The 21,301-nt window shown below is 43.5% G+C and overlaps 1 protein-coding gene across 1 annotated transcript in view; it reads right to left on the reverse strand.

The window, feature by feature from the left end:
- Nucleotides 1-21,301, reverse strand: part of PLXNB2 (plexin B2) — a 261,270-nt gene that overhangs the window by 118,023 nt on the left and 121,946 nt on the right. Inside the window, 1 exon segment of the mRNA XM_068400929.1 lies at nt 129-197. Coding sequence (XP_068257030.1) covers nt 129-130 — 2 coding nt within the window. The 5' untranslated portion in view covers nt 131-197.

A 21,301-nucleotide genomic window follows, 5' to 3' on the forward strand; every position in this document is an offset into this window, starting at 1 on the left:
GGGCATTCTCGCCATAATGAAAGTGGTTTTTTTGGTAAATTAGGCCGCCAGTTTAGCATGATCTATAATATCATCAATGTCAATGGCTTCCAAACATAAATAATTGACACATACTGTGAAATACTTACATTCACTTTTCCACTAAGTCTTCTTCACTACAGTCAAGTTATTCTCCAGAACAGTGTTTAATCTTCTTACTAAATAAAAGAAGGCAGTGATTAAAAATATATTCACATGCACTAAGCTATGCTCAATCACCCTAAATTTATGAACTTTAAAATACTGATTTAAGATCGTCTATAGTGTTCCATAAACTTCTAATTTGTTTATATATCGTCAATTTTATTACATTTTAAACACAACTTTAGCACACCATAACGTTCAATCCTAAGGCTAAATGAGGCAATGTTCTGTATTTCAATAGCTGTTCGGATAATAAATCAGATGGACAGTTGCTCACAGATGTACAACTAATTACTAAAGAACTGAGAGCTCAACTGATATATTACCAGAAAGAATGCCTGGCATTACAGATGTGTTATTGTATGATTTGGCACTCCTCCAGCTAGAGCTTGAACATGCTTTTATCAATAGCAGTAGTCAGCACCTCCCACGATCAAAACATTTAAGAATGGAAGAGAAACAGTGTCTGTCCCTCTAGGGAAGGATATAATACCATCTGATATCATTTAACATCACTGTATATGCCAAAAAGTGATTAAAAAGGGTTCATGCAGATTGTTCAACATTAATGTGAAGATGACAACTGACCTTGAAAAAATATCCCTGTCAATAGATGTAGTGAGCGCTGAATGCCCCAACCTGTTTCTTACACACAGGTATTTCTCAGTTACTTTTTAGTACAGCACACGATGCCCACTCAAACAGTTTGCATCAAATACTGATGCACACACTAAAAGATCATGACACGGCAGTTCCCTGGGGAGAGAGACCCAAACACCCAGCAAAATCCACCACCTTGTCTCCAAAGACATCTCATCTCAGCTGAACCTGACTTTGAGACTTGCCTAACACCAGCTCCCTGGGGAGGTAGGACACAAACATCAGCAGGACTGTGTTGTTCCCTTCGTGTTCCTTGAGGCTGCCCAGTACTAAACCAAGTTTATTTTGTTAATGTTTGATGAGATTTAATTTCTTGTTTGCATTCCCCGTATCTAGTTGCCATGGTAACACATTCTTTAAGACTACGCACATTCATCTCTTCCTGGAGCCTCCTGACAATATAAATGGCTCAGCACCACACAAGATCCCAGGGAAAAGCCGTCTGAAGGAGCCTGCACCCTCACTGGGTGGAGGATGAACATGGATACTCAGCAAAATTGTGAGATAAAGGACATGGGAGAAGAGATGGGTGAGATATATAGGCCACAGCCGCATGACACAGACTAACTGGAGAGTGTAGGCTTGGACTGGGACTGAGGGAAGTTGCAGGAGGGTAGTGTAAGTAAAGCAGCCAACCCAAGAGAGACAGACAAAAGTTTTAGACTTTAGAACCAAGGGAAAGGGCAGATTTCTTTCTATGTCTTACTGACAAAGGGAAAAACAGATCTGGTGCAACTTAAGCATAAAGGAAAAGGAAATACAGAAGGAAAAGGAAGTGCAAAGGGATGTGAAAGATCATGATATTGTCAACAGCCAAGAAGGAAGGAGGTGGAGGTAGTCAGCAAGGAAACAAGACTCCATCCTGCTGAGGAGTTCCCTTTATACATCCGTGTTTCTCTCCTTTAGAGCATTATTGCAAACATTGCTGAACAGTAACTTAGGCACATCTTGCACAGTTGGTTCACATCTCAGCGTTGCAGATGCAACAACTGAAGTGCCTGGAAATCACTATTTGGCTGAGTCTGGAAAAGGAATCGAATGCTGTGAGCTCTGACTGTTGAGTCCAGCCAGTTATACCCTGAATAATAAAGGTATGTTCCCTGCTAATAACAACACAAATTTATTTACTAGAAAAACAGGTTCAACCATAACCCAGGAACTGGCAGAGAGTCATCAGACTACTTATGTGTCAGTTCTCACATGGGTACACCAGGCATTTTAGTCTGTAGTTGGTTATCAGCTGTGCCAGAGAATGATGCCACCAAACTGTACTCAATTTTCTGTGTTATAAAATGGGAAGCCTTTTTCATAAGAGCTTGGGACATGAGCCAGAAATCTCACTCACTGTCTCCCTATTTATTCAGACTGAGTCATCAGATTTTCCAGGTTTCTCTGCTCAAATGGCACACTGCTTTGGCTAGGTTTAGAAGGACACAGGTGGTACCATCTGCCGCAAGGCTTCCTGGTTTTGTTTGGGTTTGTTTTTTCCTTTTACCTCCTGCTCGTAGCACAACAGCTCTTTTTCAGTACCTTACACTGGAACACCACAAGGAACTGGTCTTTCATGGTATGGGTTTGTCCAGCTGATGAGACAAAACAGACTGCTTGAACTAAAGGAACTAAAATACACATCGCTATCACAGGTCCTCTGACAGCTGGAGGCTCTTGCAGACTGACCTGAAGTCAAAAGTACTTAGATGACATACGGGAGTTGTTCTTTAAAGCTGATAGAAACCATGAGTACAAACAGAGCAAGCACAGGGCATGGGGATGCTCACACAAGCTAACTTCAGTCTAACAAGGTTGATCTTCCTGTTTCTTCTCTCTCCACTGGCTCAGGAAAGAGAGCTCTCCATGGAGGATGTGCCTTCTGGAGGACAAATCAATCTTCCCTGAGCTGCTTTTTGAGGAGACTCCCTCTCCCCTCCATAACCCGCAGAGGACAGCAGGGAGTTTACTGCCATTAGGCTACATTCAGCTCTTGTCCTGCCCCACCCCAATCTGAATGCACTAAACTGCTCCCGTCTTTTCACATGACACAATTTCTGCCTTTCATATCAAAATATTCCTTTAGGACAAAAGGATGAAGACCACCATGGATGTGTCATGCAGTTAAGACCATCAGGATAGGTCAATAACCCAGTAGAGACAGGTCAATTGTAAACAACCTTCCCATTCTGCAAGTGCCCTCTCCCCCATCAGGCAGCTGTGTCTCTGTATTTAGGGTGAATGTCTCAGATACCATCATTTCAAAAAGATGATAAACTCAAGCCGATCAGTTAGGTCCAAGTGCAAAATTTTTCAAGTGGACAATGAGCTGCCCCGGCACTGCAGCTGCTGGGGGGATCGTGGCTTCTGAAAGCTGCAAAGAACAAAGTGTGGTGCTTGTCCTGCGGCGCCTAAAGCTGACACTGCTATAAGTAGGAGTAAGAACATATTGAGTGCTTTTTTTTTGTTTGCTTCTAGAGCTAAAAACAGATCATAAACCACATTTCTTTGAGGGAGGCTTTTGTTTGTTTGTTAGAAAGGGCAGGCACTGGGTCAGGGATAGAAAGTTGTACTATCCGGTTCCCAGTCACAGACCTTATTCCCCTGAGCATTCAGCTATATGTAACATATGGAGCAGATACTTTTCTTACAGGCTTCTATACACCCATGGAACTTTTATCTGGCTGTTGAGCTAACAGGCACAGTGCACTCGATAGGACGGAGCACGCAGGATAACACTACATACTGCTTTTTTGAGCTTAATTTTGAAAACAGATAGATCTTCACATTTCAGTGTTGGGAAGGCTACGTTACAACACTGAGATCATGTCCATACGGAAACAGGATATAGAACTTCCTATTAAAAACTTCAGGGTGATATCAAATGTCAGCTTAAGACTCTAAACATTGCAGTGTATTTACATCTCTAATTAACTCTATATCTCACTACTACACTCCAATATCTGGTCAATGCTGTATCTCCCCTCACCTTCATCTCTCCAGCTTACGTCACTCTTGGTCATCTCCATTCTGCCCTCTCCACCTCCTTAACCTCAGAGACACCTGCTCCACATCTAGCACATGAGCTCCAGAGTTTTATTACTGACTTCCTTGCTGTCTCCTCTGCTTGGCTACCTCGGGCTTAGTATCCTCATCTTGAAGCTGCTCAACATAGCTCTACCTTCAATACAATTAAATCTAATACTGAGTAAACTGGTTTTTGTCCTTTGATTTCCTGTAAATCCCACAGCCTTTTGGCCTCAATTTTATGCCCTATGAAAAGACTTTGACAAACCCTGTGCAAAAATTAACAGAATACTAAAATAATAATGGAAGTGTTTAATATTGCTGGATATACCTCAAAAGAACAACTGCTTTTGCTCAGCCCTTTCATTTTGTTCTTCCTGTAGTTTGCAGGGCAAAAAGAAAAAGGGGGGGGAAAAAAAGGAAAAAACCACACATGCTGGAGTTTTCCATTCTTAAAATTTAAAAGTCTCAGACCAAAATCTGAGTTTTACAGATCAACTATAAGAACAAAGACCAGTATAACCCAAAACTGAAACCAAATAATTTGTGCTCCATTACCCTTTCTGAATATCCTTCATTTTAGTCTGAGACTAAATACCGTATCTCTTCACAGACTTTTCCAGAGAGATATCTTAACTACAGAATTAAACATACTAACCACTTCTTTCTCTGCTGTCCCTTCTGACCAGTCTAGAAATCCTACCTGCTTTTTCAACAGTATTTCACTGCAAAGATCAAACAGCAGGAACACTACCCCATGAACTGCCAACAGATTGAGGTCCAGCATCTTGCATATTAGGGCGAGAATTGAAGCAAGTATCAGTGGAGGAGTGGAGAATGGCACTTTTTCCGGCCTCTTCAGATCGTCATTTATCAAAACTTACAGTTGATACTGGGCAAAATTGTTCCCTGCCTTGTCACTCACATAAGGCAACAGGGCTGCTCTCTAACCAGCATGGTGCTGAGCCAGCACCAAATGCTTATTCATACTCATCAAGCTGCCTGGCCACTTGGCACAAGGTTTTAATCCAACGCAAAGCAATAGCGAAGCAACCCAAATTTCTTAAAAGCTATTTCAAAAAACTTAAACCTCACTTCCTCATCTTCTGACAGCATATTTAGCTTGGTAACTATACAAGAGGAAGGATACCAAGAAATGACATCCATAAGTTTTAAGCCTGTGCAGAAAAAGATATTTTAGAAAGATCCTTAACTATGAAGCATGAACAAGACGCCTGACAGGGAGCTGTAATATAAGGAATTTTATTTGCACACACTTGGGATGATCAGCGTAACTTACTCATGGATTTTTCGGTTGCAAATAACTCTGCTGTCCTAAACTCATACCATAAAAGCCATGCTACACAGTAATTTTAACTGTATTAGTTACCTGTGAATGCTGAAATAGTAAATAGGAGAGGCAGACTTTTGACACAGTAGTGGTTGTACTTTTTTTTTGTCATAAAAATGAAACTTTATAAATCTGATGTTAAAGTGAACTCCAGGCTGTGTTTAGTTTAAGCACACCTGCAGTGACTCTTGCTAGTCTATGCAACAAGCTCAACGCCGTATACGTCAGAGAAGATCAGAATTTTTTTATGTGTTAGGTGAACTAATACACATTAGAGATATCTCTGTTTATTTATTTTTTATCTCCAACTTGACTTCCAGGGAGTTAAGGTGATAAATTCAAAATCATAAACAGTACAGCCTGTGCCCATGACTTTTCAAATGCCATTTTGCCAATTGTTTCAAAATGAATCCCGTGAGAAGTAACTTATATCGCAGTACAGGACATTTACACATGCTGCTGGTGTAGGTGTCTCATCAAACCTGGCAGTTTCTCTGTATGCAGTACAGTCAAAGGAAGAAAGAAGGCTCTTCCAGAAGGCAATGGAAACTGCATTTCTTCCTCTTACTGTTGGCTGAAGAGGCATCCCAGGTGCTCATGTTAGGAGCCTCATTTGTTAAAGTCAATATCCTCATTACGGAATGGAATAACATCTTAATTTTGTGTCCTCTGGCTAAAAAAGGTTCAGAAGTTAGTGAAAAACTCATCAGTGTCTTTACTCTGATATACTCTGCATAAACATAGACAGTAAAAAAACCTCTCTTTAGTAGCTTAGCAAGGTCTTTTCAGCCCTTAAGATGACCACATGCAGACTTTCAACAGCCACCTTACTAGCCTTTTCATCAAGCACTTTGCTTTCTCCACATCTGTCAGGAGACCAGAATGGACTTCTCAAAAAGTTCCTGAGGCAGATCTTTCATTTCTAACTCACGCAGCTTCCCAAGTAATAAAGGCTGCCTGCAAGCAGGAACTCAGCCTCTGACTATTAAGTAAACACTTGCCACTTACATTCTAGCTGAAGGTTAATCATCAAGTAGTTTACAAAACACATGCTACTTTGGAGACCAAAGGTGAAATCCTATGGCCCCTGAAGTGAGAGTTCCCCCAAGGCCAGAATTGCTGCCCTGAATGCGTATGTGTGTATTCACACAGGAAAAGGCCACAGGAGCAACCAACACACTCTAGTGCAAAGCCAGGAACCACTCGCACTTCCACTTTAATGAGACAGTTTATTTAGCCTTGCTCAGTTAAAATACATTTATATGTATCTACCTTTGAAGAGGACACCATGCTCAAGGTCCCAAACAGACAAGCCTTTATTGTTCAAGGGGCAGAGTGTAAAATAAATTCAAACGCTCTTTGTGCTTACTATTTCTCTTTTGCCTGGCTTTAGATGACACTTTTTCCAGCATGTGACACTAAATTCTTCTCCAAAGCCTCCTCCCTTGCTCTGACAGCAAACGGGGCCAAGGCAGCTGCCGGGACATGCTGCCTCCATGCAAGGAGCCTGTTTGTGCAGCCCGGTGGTCCCCCTGCAATGCAAGATGCTCCCCACGTCACGAGCATCATCTAGCACAGGTGACAGGAGAGAGACCACCGCTACACAGCACAACCGAGTTTACTCTTTGTTTTCCAGGAATTCAACATAATACTGGCACAGCCAAATTTTTAAATTACGCAAAATACAAAATTACCCAAAATCTCACAAGCTCAGTTTTCCCTCCACTTTCCTATTCCTTCAAAGTCCTAAAATTATATTGCTGTTTCCCTCTGTTTTCAATCCTCAGATAATCTTCCCCCCGCCCTCCTTCTCCTTTGGCTTCTGAGGGCCAAGGAAGAGAAGGGGCAGAGACAGGTATATTGGAAAATGCAGCAGACTGCCATCTATATTTGTGCTGTCTGTAAAAACCAGTATAAACACAGAACAGTTACACTAGTTTGCATTCACCAGCAGTTTTCAAAGTACTGAAGTAGCTCAATCATTCATTTCAAAATACCAATAAGTATTTCACTGACAAGAATTGTTAGGAATCTCGTGTTATTCTGGCGATGTGCAGACTTATAGGTAGCTCTGCGCTCACCATAAAATATTCTACAGCTGCTGCTTTGGCTTAAAATAACCCCAGCAACACCAACCACCCCCACTTCACAAAACACAGCTGTTAACTGCCAACTGAAGAACACAAAAATTCACGAAAATTGTCCTACGACCATTACTGTTCAATCAAGGTAAACTGTGCGACATCCAAGGACACTGCTTCAGAGCCTCCTGCCTCAAAAAAGAAATTCAGTATCTGCTATATTATGTTCCCCCTTTCATCTTCATGTCGTTGAAGGCATTCCACAGGCAGTTTTATTTCTGAGAGCACTGATTTTCGATCGATCTGCTCTGTCCTGGATTTGAAATAGGATACCACGTGAAATTGGATCCTGGGAGCCTCAAACATGCCCAGGCTTGCACAGGAGGTTAAACAAAAAGAAAAAGAAGGGTTTTTTTTAACACAGCCTGCTAGTAAAACTGATTTTAAAGTGCCCTTCATTTCTCTCGACTGGAAGTAATATATTACCTCTATAAAGTCTTTCATATCAAGCTCTTGAAATTCTTTATTATTTATACAATGCCATTGGTGCACGCCTTGCCTTAGAAATATGCAGTTTAATAGTCAACCAAAGCGATCCAAACCACCAAGGTAATTAAGACTGCTTTAAAATTGGCTTCACTACCTTTCCCCATACATCTGCCAAGCCACGGCCCAGTCCTGCAGTCTCTTCATCACGTAGTCAGTGGGAGTACTTGTGCAAGAATTCGAAGGTTTACTCCCTAAATTACAGAATGCAGCCTGCCTTATTGGAAAAAGGAGTAGGCAAGACAGTGGGAGTGTGAAAAAGGAGAGGAAAAAATGCTAAGTACAGGAAGGTAAAAAGGAGAAAAGATCGTTAAATGGGGAATGTGACATGGATGTGAGAGAGTAAGTAACACAAGGAGATAGCAGCAAAGGATGGTGTGGAAAACAAGAGGAAAAGCATAAAAGGGTGGAGAGCTTATCCTGCACACTGTAGAGCTTTAAATGCATTTGCAAGGCATTGAACAGAGAAGGAAGTGCAGGAGGAACAGAGAGCAAACTGGAGTGGGGAGCCAAGAGCTTTATTTTTAATTTTGATTTAAAAATTATAAATCACCTAAGGTTCACTTTCTACTCCTTTTTCAACCCCCACTGGGACGCCAATTCCTCTGGAGCAGAGTATGAGATGCTGTGAGGACTCCTGGCATGGCGAGCCAGGCAAGGCTTGCCAGAGCCCAGATAGAAGGATCCGTGAAGTTTTGGGCGTCTCCTTTGATTGCGACTGATTTTTGCCAGGATAGCCCATTGCACTGCAAATTTTGCTTCTTTAGTTTGTTTCTAAAAGTGCAAAAAGGAACCACTGCAAAACCTGGTTTGAAGCTTGAGTGAAATTTCATCTTCCCCACTAAGAAATGTGTAAAAATGGGAACCTTCTCTCTAATACAACAGTGGCCTGGCTGTGCCTCTTGCTGGGCAGATCAGAAAGCATCACAGCAATCTGAGTTTAAATACCAGGGATGTCTCATTTGTCCATCAAAACCAAGGAACAAGGCAACTCTGCCTAATTATCAGCAATATAAGAACACTTCCCTCCTTCAAATCAGGCAGAAGGGCTCTTCTCGTCTTTAGTGCCTCTCAGGGAATCAGTCTGATCCCCCCTCACCCCCCTTCCTTCCTCTGTGAGCTGTCTTCCTAATCTGGAATCCTTCAGAGCTGGGAACCGGACCCCCTGCCTTGATTCCCATCATCTGCACCGATTTATGTTAGCAACCCAGGCCAGCTGGCTGCCTGCACACCCAAGGAGCCCATACACTCTGATACTGTGCCCTTTTTTCTTAAAAAAAAAAACAAAACCAAACCCCAAAAAGCACAACAGTCCAGCAGAGCTTTGCCTGTCAGGTTAAAACTTGCTCCTTGCTCTGTGAGCTTAACCTACCTGCTGCTGCTGAGCACAGACACTTCCCTGGGTGTAGCTGCTCTTCTGGTGGGCGAAGCCCTCTTCTGCAAATAATTCAAAGGTATTTCTAGGCTGGGGGAAGGGTGCAGGTTTATTGTTTCTACTTCACTAGAAAAGATACCTATGTTGTTTTTTTTTTTAAATAAAGAAACCATTCCAAACTGGAATGGAGCTGGGCTCAGGCTGATACTGCCCTATCTTGCAGAGCAAGCCACAGCGGGTTCTGCAATCGCCGGCTCTGCAAACACTGATTTTACCCCCCTCCATGGGACCTTAACTTGCCCAGCACTCCCGAGCAGAGGACGCCCATGTCCGCAGCCACTGGCATCGACAGAGAACAGCCAAACACCCCACTGATCTGATGGTCCAACCAACTTCAGTCCTTCCCTGGCTAACAACCTGTTCTTTTTTTTTTTTTTTTTCAAGAGACCTCTTTCATGTTTACATGGGGCACGAGCTACGGGAAAAAGTGCTTGTTGTTCAGTTCAAGCACTTTTTTTTTTCCACCAGTGGAGGAAACCGTGTTTGGATCCACACGAAGGGAAAGGCAATATTTATTAAGGAAGTTCCCACACTTCCTCTTCAAACAAGTCACTCCTGGCTGGTTTTGCAATTACAGCCCTACCGTAAAGAGCGGGGAGCAGGCGGGAAGGCATCGAGCATATTATTTCCTTTTAAAGTCACTTGCCTGTGAAAAGGCAGCTTCCAGAGAGGAAAGAGTTAAGTATTCAGGACAAACTGTCAAGTTTTCAGTAACTAATTTACTCTTCCTGTAGGCCTGGAGGAAATCCACAGCCGCCACAAATATTCCTTGCTCGCTTCAATACTACTCTTTGTGAAATGGATTTTAATGGCCAAGCAAAGCAATCCAAACCGCAGATGTAATTAAAGCCGCTGAAACTGGCTCCACGAAAGGCTGGGAAGTGCCCCATGCCCTGTCTGGGGGGCGGCGCAGGGTGGCAGTGACACCGGGAGGCCTCCTGCTCCTCCTCCTCACCACGGTGTGCCATGTTGGTGCTGACAGGACAGACCTGGCTCGCTGGGAGGGCAGCAGGGGTTTTAAAGGATGGAGATGTGCAGCAGGAGACGGTCAGAGAGCCACCCTGCAGCCGGGGCTGGCAGCTGCCTGTGTTGCCAGCGACCTGCACAAGCAAGCGCGGGACCTCTGTGGAGGGGATGCTGCTCTGGTCTGGAGGAGTATTTGCTCTCACCCTGTTTCCATCCCACGCCCTGCTCCCTGGGTTATAGAGCAGTTCAGGGTGCTACCGCTCCACCACTGCAAGCCCACTTGTTTGTAACATGCTGCAGTGTTAAAAACCTTTCTCATCCATGGGAAACCTGTATTCGACAAGCAGTATTTCCCTCAGCACACAGTGGTTAAAGCCTGCAACACCAGTGTAGGAAGCAGAGAGATTTTTCTGACAATTCACAGTAAATCAGCTTCCTATTTGAACTGACATACCTTAATTTCTTCTGCGGTGAGTCAAACCACTAGTCTGCCTGAAAGGTCGGTGGTCCCCTGGTATTGAAACCCCTGTTAGAGCAGCAAAGGAAGGATACAGTTTTCCTGAAACTTCTATCCAAAGCGTGGGAGGATGGAAAACAAGATCAGCATACCTTGCTGAAAATAGTTCTTGAGATAAAAGATGTGATTGCGTTGGCACTAACTTCTCCCTCCTCCTTCCCTCCCCACCTCTGCCACGCCAAGGTGTGAAAGGCTTAGGAAACTCCCTCTCCCTACTCCACACTTTTTTTAATGTTTAATTTTAGATTAGAACACAATTGGATTTGGACTTGATTAAGCTTTCATCCAAAGAAAATCCTGCACCTTTATGTTACTAATTTCATTTGATAACAGCTGTAGAAAATTAACTCTATATTTTTGAAGTTAAATCGTTGACAAATTCTGTTTTCAAGCACCAGCTGCCCAGAATAAGGCTAAAGAACTTCCCAAAACAATTAAATTATTAATTAAAACCACTCGGAATATTACGATTAAAATCAATTAGTTTATGCAAAGAGATCTACAAACCCGAAACAGAGTTACAGCGAAAGAAATTCATCGGCTGATGAATAATTAATACAGCTCTTCATTTGTTTCACCTCGTGCGCCAAGTAGCACAAAGAAAAGTCATTAATACGAGTGGATCGCAGAGCTAACAGAGATCATTACATATTTATAATCACTCAACTGTTAAAGTGGAAAGTTTGCAGGGCAACCCCCCCTCCCCCCAGCAATATTATGTTCAGAACAAACGAAAACCCACAATTTTGTCCATCTGGATGAAGCAACAGAGGAAAGAAAACAAAAGCAGAGCTGCCTTTTAGGCTTGTTTGCTGTAGGTAAGCAGCAAGATCTGTCCTCAGCTATAAGAAGCAAGGAGCTTCTCTGAAACCTCTGTGTTCAGACCTGCGAGTAAGATTCATGAAAGCAGCTGGCCTGACTGCCCTCCCGGTTCTGGAAGTGAAACACCACGGCTTGGCCAACTGCCTCCACGTGCTTACCATGAAGGCATGTGCTTTTATATCTACGCACGCACTTTTTCTTCTCAGCCACCGAAAGAATAATTTTTCTAGCCTGACATGCTACAGGTCCCTTGGCAGAGCACATTTCTTCTTTAAAAAACAGTGGGGTTTGGTAAACAACACACAGATTTCCTGGGGATTACCAGAACTACATACCTCTTGTTAAACAGTGCTCCAGTGACATAAGATGATGTAAACGGAAGAACAACATAAATCATTCATTGCTGCACAACTGAAAACTTAGCGTGTGTTAATTTACAACATTCCTTAACTCAATTATTTGGGTTGGAGTGGGTGGGAAGCAGTGGGGTAAAACACAAACAGTTGCTGTCATGTTGCTACTCCACTTTCATCCTACTTAACCATTTCTCTCCAGCTAAACCTTTACACCATTTCAAAGAAAAAGTTGGATTTGTACACATTTGCTTTTATTTTCAAAAGGACTCAGAGTATCTCTCCAAAGAAGTGTCAGAAATTAAAAAGTACCTGTGGTGGGAGAACATTCATTGCCTTTTAAATGCTGAATTACAGCAGAGAAGTTAAGAAATGAGGTAGGTGTTTTATCAAAGAGTTTCCTGCATGCTGTTACCAGATCCTCTGCTTGAGGCAACAACGGGGATATTTTCACACTGTGAAAACACTGACTTTGCAACACAGTTCTGCTTCAAGTGGGAGGCTCACCTGCCTCCCTCAATACACAACATACCTTCTCCTTCCCTCACTACGTTACTCTCGCTGCCCTTTTCTTTTTGGTGCTTTCCCCCAGCGCCTTCTCTATGTCCTGTCTGCTGAAAACAGAGAGCGCACAGCCAGTAACATTAGACTTGAACTTTCTACCTCCTGACATTAGCAGACTCAAAAAACTAGACAAAACAAGCTGTCCCACTTCGAGACATTGTCTGTGCACTGATCTCAGAATGGAAACCCTTTCTGGTCATGAATGATAAACGATGCAACTTCCTCCACGATAAACGATGCGACTTTCTCCAAACAAAGCTTAGCCAACTGTCACACAAAGCCTGCCTTGCCTTGCCTGGGACTGTCTCATAGACAGATAAAGTACAGCCACGAAACTCATCTTCAGTTCTGAGGGCAACTGTGGCTCTGCACAGAGGGTCCCAGAAGAAGAGTACCATTTGCCTAGTATTGTTTTATGGCTAATCGCCCCTGCCCCTTGGCTAACACTAAAGCAGTCACATGGCTTACAGAAGCGGTTTGTCGCTGCTAACCCGGGAGTATCTGCCCCACACTGCAGGGCACAGTGTGGACGGCCCTAGAGAAATAGGGCTTCAGTTCACACCTGGCATGAGCAGCCAGACCCATCCTGCCCTGAGGTACCCTGACGTACCCATCCTGCCCTGAGGTACCCTGACGTACCCGTCCTGCCCTGAGGTACCCTGATGTACCCATCCTGCCAAGTACAACAGCAGGAGGGTGGCTGGTTCCTGAGACCAGTCACGCGCTAGCAGCTGAGAACAGGCTTATCTTTTGCACCATTTAAAACTGGAAAATCACATTTATACAGGTCCAGCCTCACAGATTAGCTTCATTTGTTTTGTTGAGAACGTGAAATACGTACAGTCTTGGCATTTGCAGACCTGGGATAAAATCCTGATCTTTTTGCAGATAAGAAGTAAAATCCCGAGACACACGTGGCTTCACTCCCTGGATCTTCATGCTTGTATCTCTCCTTACATAAAGGGAGTGTCGTTGTCTCACAGGAATTGACTTTTCAGGGTGGGAAGTACCTCTTAGGGTACTGGAAATGGAGGATTTTCCATACTGGGAATGACCTGCCTTTCTTACAGCCCCTCTGCCTGTTGGGTCAAAACAGACTTTTGCACTCTTTCGGATTCTGCGCCTGCCACCAACACATACTGCCACCAACACGTCAGCACATACTTTTCATCTCTTTCAAACAGACGGAAGTTTTGGGATGAATTACACTCAGTTTCACAGTCAGCCCAATCACAGTGTTATCACCACAGACAGAAGCCCACAGATCTGCTTCACATTCCCTTAAAGATTTGCTCTGCCTTTGCACTGATAAAGTACTTAATGGGCAACACTGTGGCTTAAATATTCCCCAAACAAAGCGGACTTTTAAAAAGCAGCACTAGCTTAGTCTAAGGGAAAAACAATCTTTTGACTGAGAAATGCCCTCTGCTCAATTGCGTTTGGGCCTCAGTGCCTGCAGAGCTGCACATAAGAAGCGTGAACTGGAAGTGATACCAGAAAGGCAATGCCATGGTCTTACTGGCACGAAACCTATTACTTCTGTAGCCTATGCTGAAAAAGCACTTGACATATATGGTCTGGAAGATGCCTGTATAGCCTATGGTCATAAACCGTCCACCTTTGATTGCTGGGTGTAGGCAGTAACCAAGTAACTAGAAACAAGCAGTTTTGCCGCTAATTACGGAGTGTTATAGTGCAATGAGATCCTGGGTGAATGTGATGGTTTTTCCCTCTGTAAAGAAGTTGCAGTTTTTCTCAGTAGTTCCCCTCCGCAGAAATAGCATGCTAAGACACTGCTCGCGATACAGCCTCGCGCCGTAGGACACACAGCACCCCATGGCAAAGCCATCTCTAATTGGCGCGCCTATCTGCCGATCTCACCTCTGAACCCCCCAGAACAAAAGAAAGCATTAATCCACATCTTCAAGAATTCAATAGCCATTTAAGCAAAAGGTCAGGTACCTAATGGGCTGTCAAGTTCAGGCTGTCTATCTGCCTGTCTTCCCGGCTCCCCAAGTTCCCAGGCCTTGACTGACGGTCCTCGGCAGCTGGGTACTTTGTTTTCCTGCCAAAGCACTATGAAGGCCTGAGCACAGACGACTGCTTTGCAAATTTCAGTTAGGATGACATATTCTGGCTTCGCTGAAGGAGAGAGCAAAAAAAAAAGCAGCCATGAAAAGGTACACAGCAAGGCCTGAGAAATATATTAAGGATGCTATTTGTTCCTGTATCACTGCACACTGTAATAGAATATAAATATACTTTCAGATGTCTGCATCGTGCTTTTTGATCTGAACCTTACTAGAACTGCAGTAGTTTTAGGATACCTCATAGCAAGGATAATTGTGTGTAAATGCTGTATGGCACCGACAAAGGTAGCATGCATGGTTGTACACATTTCCCAGATCTTTCCAACACCACAGGTTACGGAGTGAGTTTGAAAACTACAGCCTAGGGTGCAGAAACATTGCTACGGCTCCTAGAAATTTCCAGGAGGTACACAAAGAGGAGGGAGCCCTTTCCAGATTCGTTGGGACACGGCCTGCTGTGCATACTTGCTTTTGAACAGTCTCGTAAAATCAAAACATTTTTTTCCAAACAGATCACAGATCACGTAAGCTTCCCAAGGGATATATTGGTTACAGATGTTTTCATGTAATAAAATGTTCCACTCAACTGCAGTATTTCTAACTGATAAAACTAAATTACCCTTGTCTAATGGTTATGTCCCCAATGTACTCCTTACCATGGTAAACACTGGCTCATTTGTTACTGTTTAGCCAACATAATATTTAATTTTTTATAAGAGCATACAAAGACAATGTATTTCAAGTTTGCAAGAACTGCAACGTAAGTTTGAACTTTTCAAAAATATATACTTAAAATTATACCTCTAAGTTTCAGCATTATCATATCGATTTGCATTTAAAAGTTCTCATTTTTTAAACATGAGTAATTTTAATAATTTTCAAGATTTCACTCTTGAACTTGGAATTATTAAAAAAAAAAACCAACAACACTCCTTGATTGTCTGAATAGTAAGAGGCTAATAATGAAATATTCAATTTGATTTCCTCCTGGCAGAGCTGTTAGGAAAGGAAAGGTCATTGTGATGGTATCTCTAAAATGATCGAGTAGTTCAAAATAAAAATTAAAAACAAAAAGGAAAAGGGGGAGAAGGGGATGATTGTCTGTTTTCAAAATATGCTTACAATAAGCACTAACAAGGACAGCTATGAAAAAGTAAAATAAAAATAATCGGAAAAAGGAAACTTAACTAGTCTTCTACCGTAAAAAGGAGCCTCCCTCAAACCAGGGAAGCTTGTGCTGTTGTACTGTAGTATGTCTCTAGGAAAACTAACACCTCTGCATTTTTATTTAAAAGATTAGAGCACTAGGCTTGAAACATCCAGTCCTCTTTGCTTCCCATATTGGATGATGGGGATCACCCCTGCTCAGATTTCAAATGCTGCCATTAAGAACAATGGAACAAAGTGACTCTTGATGCGATATCACTGTTTCTATGTTGACGCTTCAAGGACAAAGCCAACCTGTTTTGATTAAGTTTTAGAAAGACTGGAAACGTAGCAGCAGCAGCAGAGCATTCTCTGAAGAGGGAGACAAAGGCTACTTCAGCACAACTGGCATTATATCAAAAGCAGAACCTGCCCATTTTTAAGAAAATGTGAAAGTCAGTAAAACGTGGAAGTAGGATGTTTTAGGCTAGATCAAAAAAAGCATTATTCTCCAAACTCTACAATGCCATGATCCAGATATTCACTACTTTAATGTTGATGTTCATGTTTAACGTTGGTAAAATATTGTATCCTTTCTGAGCTAACTGTAATCACCAACCTTGATAAGCAATTTTTGCAGCTATCAAACTCAAATGTATGCTTGTGCTTGCTAGAGTAAGGCAACATCACTGCATTTCTGTGATGATCAGAAGCATGCTTTAAAGACTCGCTATGGGGGAAAAAAAATGGAAGGAAGAATTCCCTCTCCCCCCAACTGAAAGGATAATATGATGGAACAGATCATCCCGAGTGCCATTACACGGCACATGCAGGACAATCGGGGCATCGGGGCCAGCCAACATGGATTCATGAAAGGCAGGTCCTGCTTGACCAACCTGGTCTCCTTCTATGACCAAGTGACCCGCTTAGTAGATGAGGGCAGGGCTGTGGATGTAGTCTATCTAGACGTCAGTAAGGCATTCGACACTGTCTCCCACACCATCCTCCTAGACAAACTGGCTGCCCGGGGCTTGGATGGGTGGACTCTTTGATGGGTTAAAAACTGGCTGGATGGCCGAGCCCAGAGAGTGGTGGTGAATGGGGCAAAGTCCAACTGGCGGCCGGTCACTAGCGGTGTTCCCCAGGGCTCAGTTCTGGGGCTGGTGCTGTTCAATATCTTTACAGATGATCTAGAAGTAGGGATTGAACGCACCCTCAGTAAATTTGCAGATGACACCAAGCTGGGTGGGAGTGTTGATCTGCTGGAGGGTAGGAAGGCCCTACAGAGGGATCTGGACAGGTTAGATAGATGGGCCAAGACCAACGGCATGAGGTTCAACAAGAACAAGTGCCGGGTCTTACACTTCGGCCACAACCCCATGCAACGCTACAGGCTGGGGGAAGAGTGGTTAGAAAGCGGCCCGGTGGAAAGAGACCTGGGGGTGCTGATCGACAGCTGGCTAAACATGAGCCAGCAGTGTGCCCAGGTGGCCAAGAAGGCCAATGGCATCCTGGCCTCTATTAGGAATAGTGTAGCCAGCCGGTCTAGGGAAGTGATCGTCCCTCTGTACTCGGCACTGGTGAGGCCGCATCTTGAGTACTGTGTCCAGTTCTGGGCCCCGCACTTCAAGAAAGATGTTGAGGTGTTGGAGCAAGTCCAGAGGAGGGCGACCAAGCTGGTGAAGGGTCTGGAGGGTCTGACCTATGAGGAACGGCTGAGGGAGCTGGGGTTGTTTAGCCTGGAGAAGAGGAGGCTCCGAGGTGACCTTATTGCAGTCTACAACTACCTGAAGGGAGGTTGTAGTGAAGTGAGAGTCAGCCTCTTCTCCCAGGCAACTAGCGACAGGACAAGAGGACATAGCCTGAAGCTTTGCCAGCGGAGGTTCAGGTTGGACATTAGGAAGAATTTCTTCTCAGAACGGGTTATTAGACATTGGAATGGGCTGCCCAGGGAGGTGGTGGAGTCACCATCTCTGGATGTGTTTAAGAAAAGACTGGACGTGGCACTTAGTGCCATGGTCTAGTTGACATGGTGGTGTAAAGGCAATGGTTGGACCCAATGATCCCTGAGGTCTCTTCCAACCTGATTGATTCTGTGATTCAGTCTCCAGCAAAACACTCAGGGAAAAATGTTGTTCAGATCAATGGAGATGCTTCCTAAGTACAACAGGGGTGAATGGGACCTAATGGCTGCACAATGTTTGGAAGAGATGGACTTTGCTTGGTTCCAAGCAATGCACCAGGAAACCTTTACCCAGTGGACATTTCTACCATCGTCCTGCTAGTCTGCCTATCACCCTACTTCTCATCGTCATATTTGATTAGCTGTATATTTATTCTGGGGCTGATGCAGTAATTAAGATTGCCAGCATGTACAGGAGGCAATAATGCTTCTCTGATGGCTCTGGCATTTGGGAGGGAAGTCATGCAGCACACGAAACACTAAGCAACTGCCCTACTCTCATGGCTAAGGATAACATCAGGACAGGAATGAAGCACTGCATTATGACCAGTCACTCGATTTCTGAAAAAAGTGCAATCCAGTTTTTCTAAGCAGACTCTCTCACACAGAAAACAGAAGCCCAATCTGCTGATATTTGAAAAATTTAAGTGCTTTAGCAGTTTTTAGGGTGGTATGACTAAGCAGCAGTAAGAGCAGTGGTTGCTGTGCATCAGTGACTTGAAAACACACGACGAGTCTTGCAAACTCGAATGCTCCTTTCCTCTTCCTTTAAACAGCCACTAGCATGGTAACCACCAGCAACGTGCAGACGTAACTCCTTTGAGATCTGGCATACTGGGAATAGGACCAGCTTTCTGGAATCAAAATCACCCAGACTCAGCAGAAGACCTGATCTGCCCGGGCTGCCCCTGGGAGCCGTGTTCCTGCTGGTCAGCAGGATGCTGCCCGTTGAGCACCAGCTACCCCAGAGCCTTCCACAACTTCCCCTCTTCCCTCGTTACTTTTGCTGGCTGCCACAAAAAACCTCAGCTAGCTGACATTACCACCTGGGCAGCAAATCCCTATTTATTTTAGTGCACGCATAATGTGGGTAGCAGCAAAAAGCACAAATACACCAACCTTGAATCTCACCTATGGGAAGGCGTGTAAGCAAAGCAAAACTCTTGAGAGATTCTGCAGCTCCTGACACACATATGAACGTACAGTTCGCAAGGTGAAAAATTAGTATTTTGAATTGATTTTTGGACTGTTTTGTGATATATTTGCCTTGCCCTGGTTGCTTAAGGATAGCACCCAGAAAGCATAGCTAACCAGGATACCCAACAGTGTCCTTTGTCTGTTGCTCATCTGCCTCCCTTTCCCAGCCCCTTTATCTCCGCAGTCAATATCATATCCAAAACTGCACACTGGCTTCCCCAAATGTTTTACTTTTCAAATAAATGCCTAATTAGCTCACCCTTTATTTTAAACCATCGTATGCAGAAAGATGCTCCAATTAAAAATGGAATGTCTACTAATTTAAGCCCAAAGGTTCTGTTAAGGCAAGTTTCATGATTCCTAAAAATAGAAATGCATTCATAATTTTTTTCCTCACTTTAATTAGCCTTTTTTTTCGGCTCTAATTTAAATAACCCTCTGCAGTATCTTCAACTGCATTGCAGTAGTAGGAACCCCACATACAACACAAGAACCATAAGATGAAAGATGACTTGCCTTTTTAATTCTTCCATTCAGAGAGGAGTGTAAAGTGGAGACATGCATCCCACAAAACAGAAGTGTTGCAATTAAATAGGAGAGACTTCAGAAAGATGGGATTCCCAGAACCAAATGAAACTTACTGTTGATTTGTGTATAGAGAGATCTTGGTCCTTCTCTAATCTATCGTCTTAAGTGAGGTGGAAGAAAATAGCATTGTGGCAGTCAAGGTGAAGGTGATGTGACTAATAGTACAGCAGCCAGACTATGGGCAAGTCAGTTCGGAGTGAGCTGAAAAATATGCTCTGTGGGGCTCTTTGAATGACATTACTTATAGCAGTCACAGAACGCAAGGTCATGCTGCTTCAAATACAGGTTAAACTTGTGAAGCGGTGAACTAATCTGGAAAGCAGCAACTTGAAGAATGACTTCAGGGCCATGGTGAGCCGCAGCTAAAACTCTGGCAGGGATGCAGCAGCTAAGACGATTAATGAGATCTTTCAATACATGAGCGAGGGGAAGACACAAAGCAGAAAACATCGTTGTAGCACTTCAGAGGAGCACTATTACGAATAGATGAAGTTGAGGTTATCCAGGGTAACGGGGTAGTAAGCAAAACAATGCTAAGTGGTAGTCATGGACCTGCTGCCTGCTTTGCCTATGCCGGAGCCAAGCTTCCTCCTGTTCCTGCTGGCAGAAGTGGCGATGGGAGAAGATGTGGGAACCAGCTCCTCCCAGCCCCAGCCACACACTCTCCCTTCCCTCTTCCACAGTTAGGGTAGCAAGCTCAGATCTTCAGGGTGGACTCATTTTACCCTCAGTCCTGGAGCAGCAAAAATTCAGTTTCTCTTACATAGCTGAGATGCCTGGGACTGGTTCTGTCTCTTCATACAGCATTACTGAAATGGTTACAAGCATACGTGGCCACGTCTGGCATCCACACTGCACAAAAGATGTTGACAAACTGGAAAAGATTCAAGATGGAGCTGCAAGAAGGATTCAGAGGCAGGAAAAGATGCCCTAAAGCAAGAGCCAGAAGTAATTCAGTCTATTTAGTTTCGGAAAGAGAAAGTTCAGAATGGCTTGATCACAGTCTATAAATACTTACGTTGGTGAGAGGCATTTAATACGGGGCATAACAAGATACAGAGCTGAAAAATGGAACTTTGAGGCAAAATTCAGGCTAAAAATGAGGGGGAAGTGTTAGAAATGAATGCAATTTAGTAACTGGAACCTTTTACATTTGCAGCAGTAAATTTGCCATCACCTAAAGTCTCAAAAAAATTGAGATTTGATGTCTTTTTAAAATTATATTATCTAACTCAGGCAGAACTTACAGGCTGAGTGAAGCAGTGAATTTGTACAATTGTATAATACTATAGCTGAGCAACCTAGATGATCATAATGTTACAAAACCCATGAGCACACATTTATTTCTTGAATGGGCCTACAAAATCCATTTTTTCCTGTATCTGCTTTAAATGAATACACCAACTTTGCTAAACCCAATCTGAACTTCTAACTTGAGCCTTCTGCTGTAGAAGTGATACATGTCCAGTTTCCTTCTCTTCAGACACTGTGAAGAAGCAACCGAAACACCCGAGACTGAGCGCAAGTGAATACAGTGAATTTGAAGACAAGACGACGTCTGTAAGCTTTCAAGCAGCTCCCCTAATCCAGGAGTCTGAGAGCACTGGCATGCTTTCCAGGGGCATTTCCAAGCAACCTTGTATCGTTCCAGCACGTGGGATTGGATGGAGGGTAAGGGCTTACCAGTTAAGAGCTCCTTGACTCTCGCCAACCCAGTCAGTTATGCTAAGCAGGACAGTACGGGAGGTATCTTGGTATTTAAACACTCGTTGGCCACCAAACAGGTAAATAGTTTCACAAGGAGTGTGACACAGAAGAACTGGG

Source organism: Nyctibius grandis, chromosome 5 (genome assembly GCF_013368605.1).
Source record: "Nyctibius grandis isolate bNycGra1 chromosome 5, bNycGra1.pri, whole genome shotgun sequence".
Classification (NCBI taxonomy): domain Eukaryota; kingdom Metazoa; phylum Chordata; class Aves; order Nyctibiiformes; family Nyctibiidae; genus Nyctibius; species Nyctibius grandis.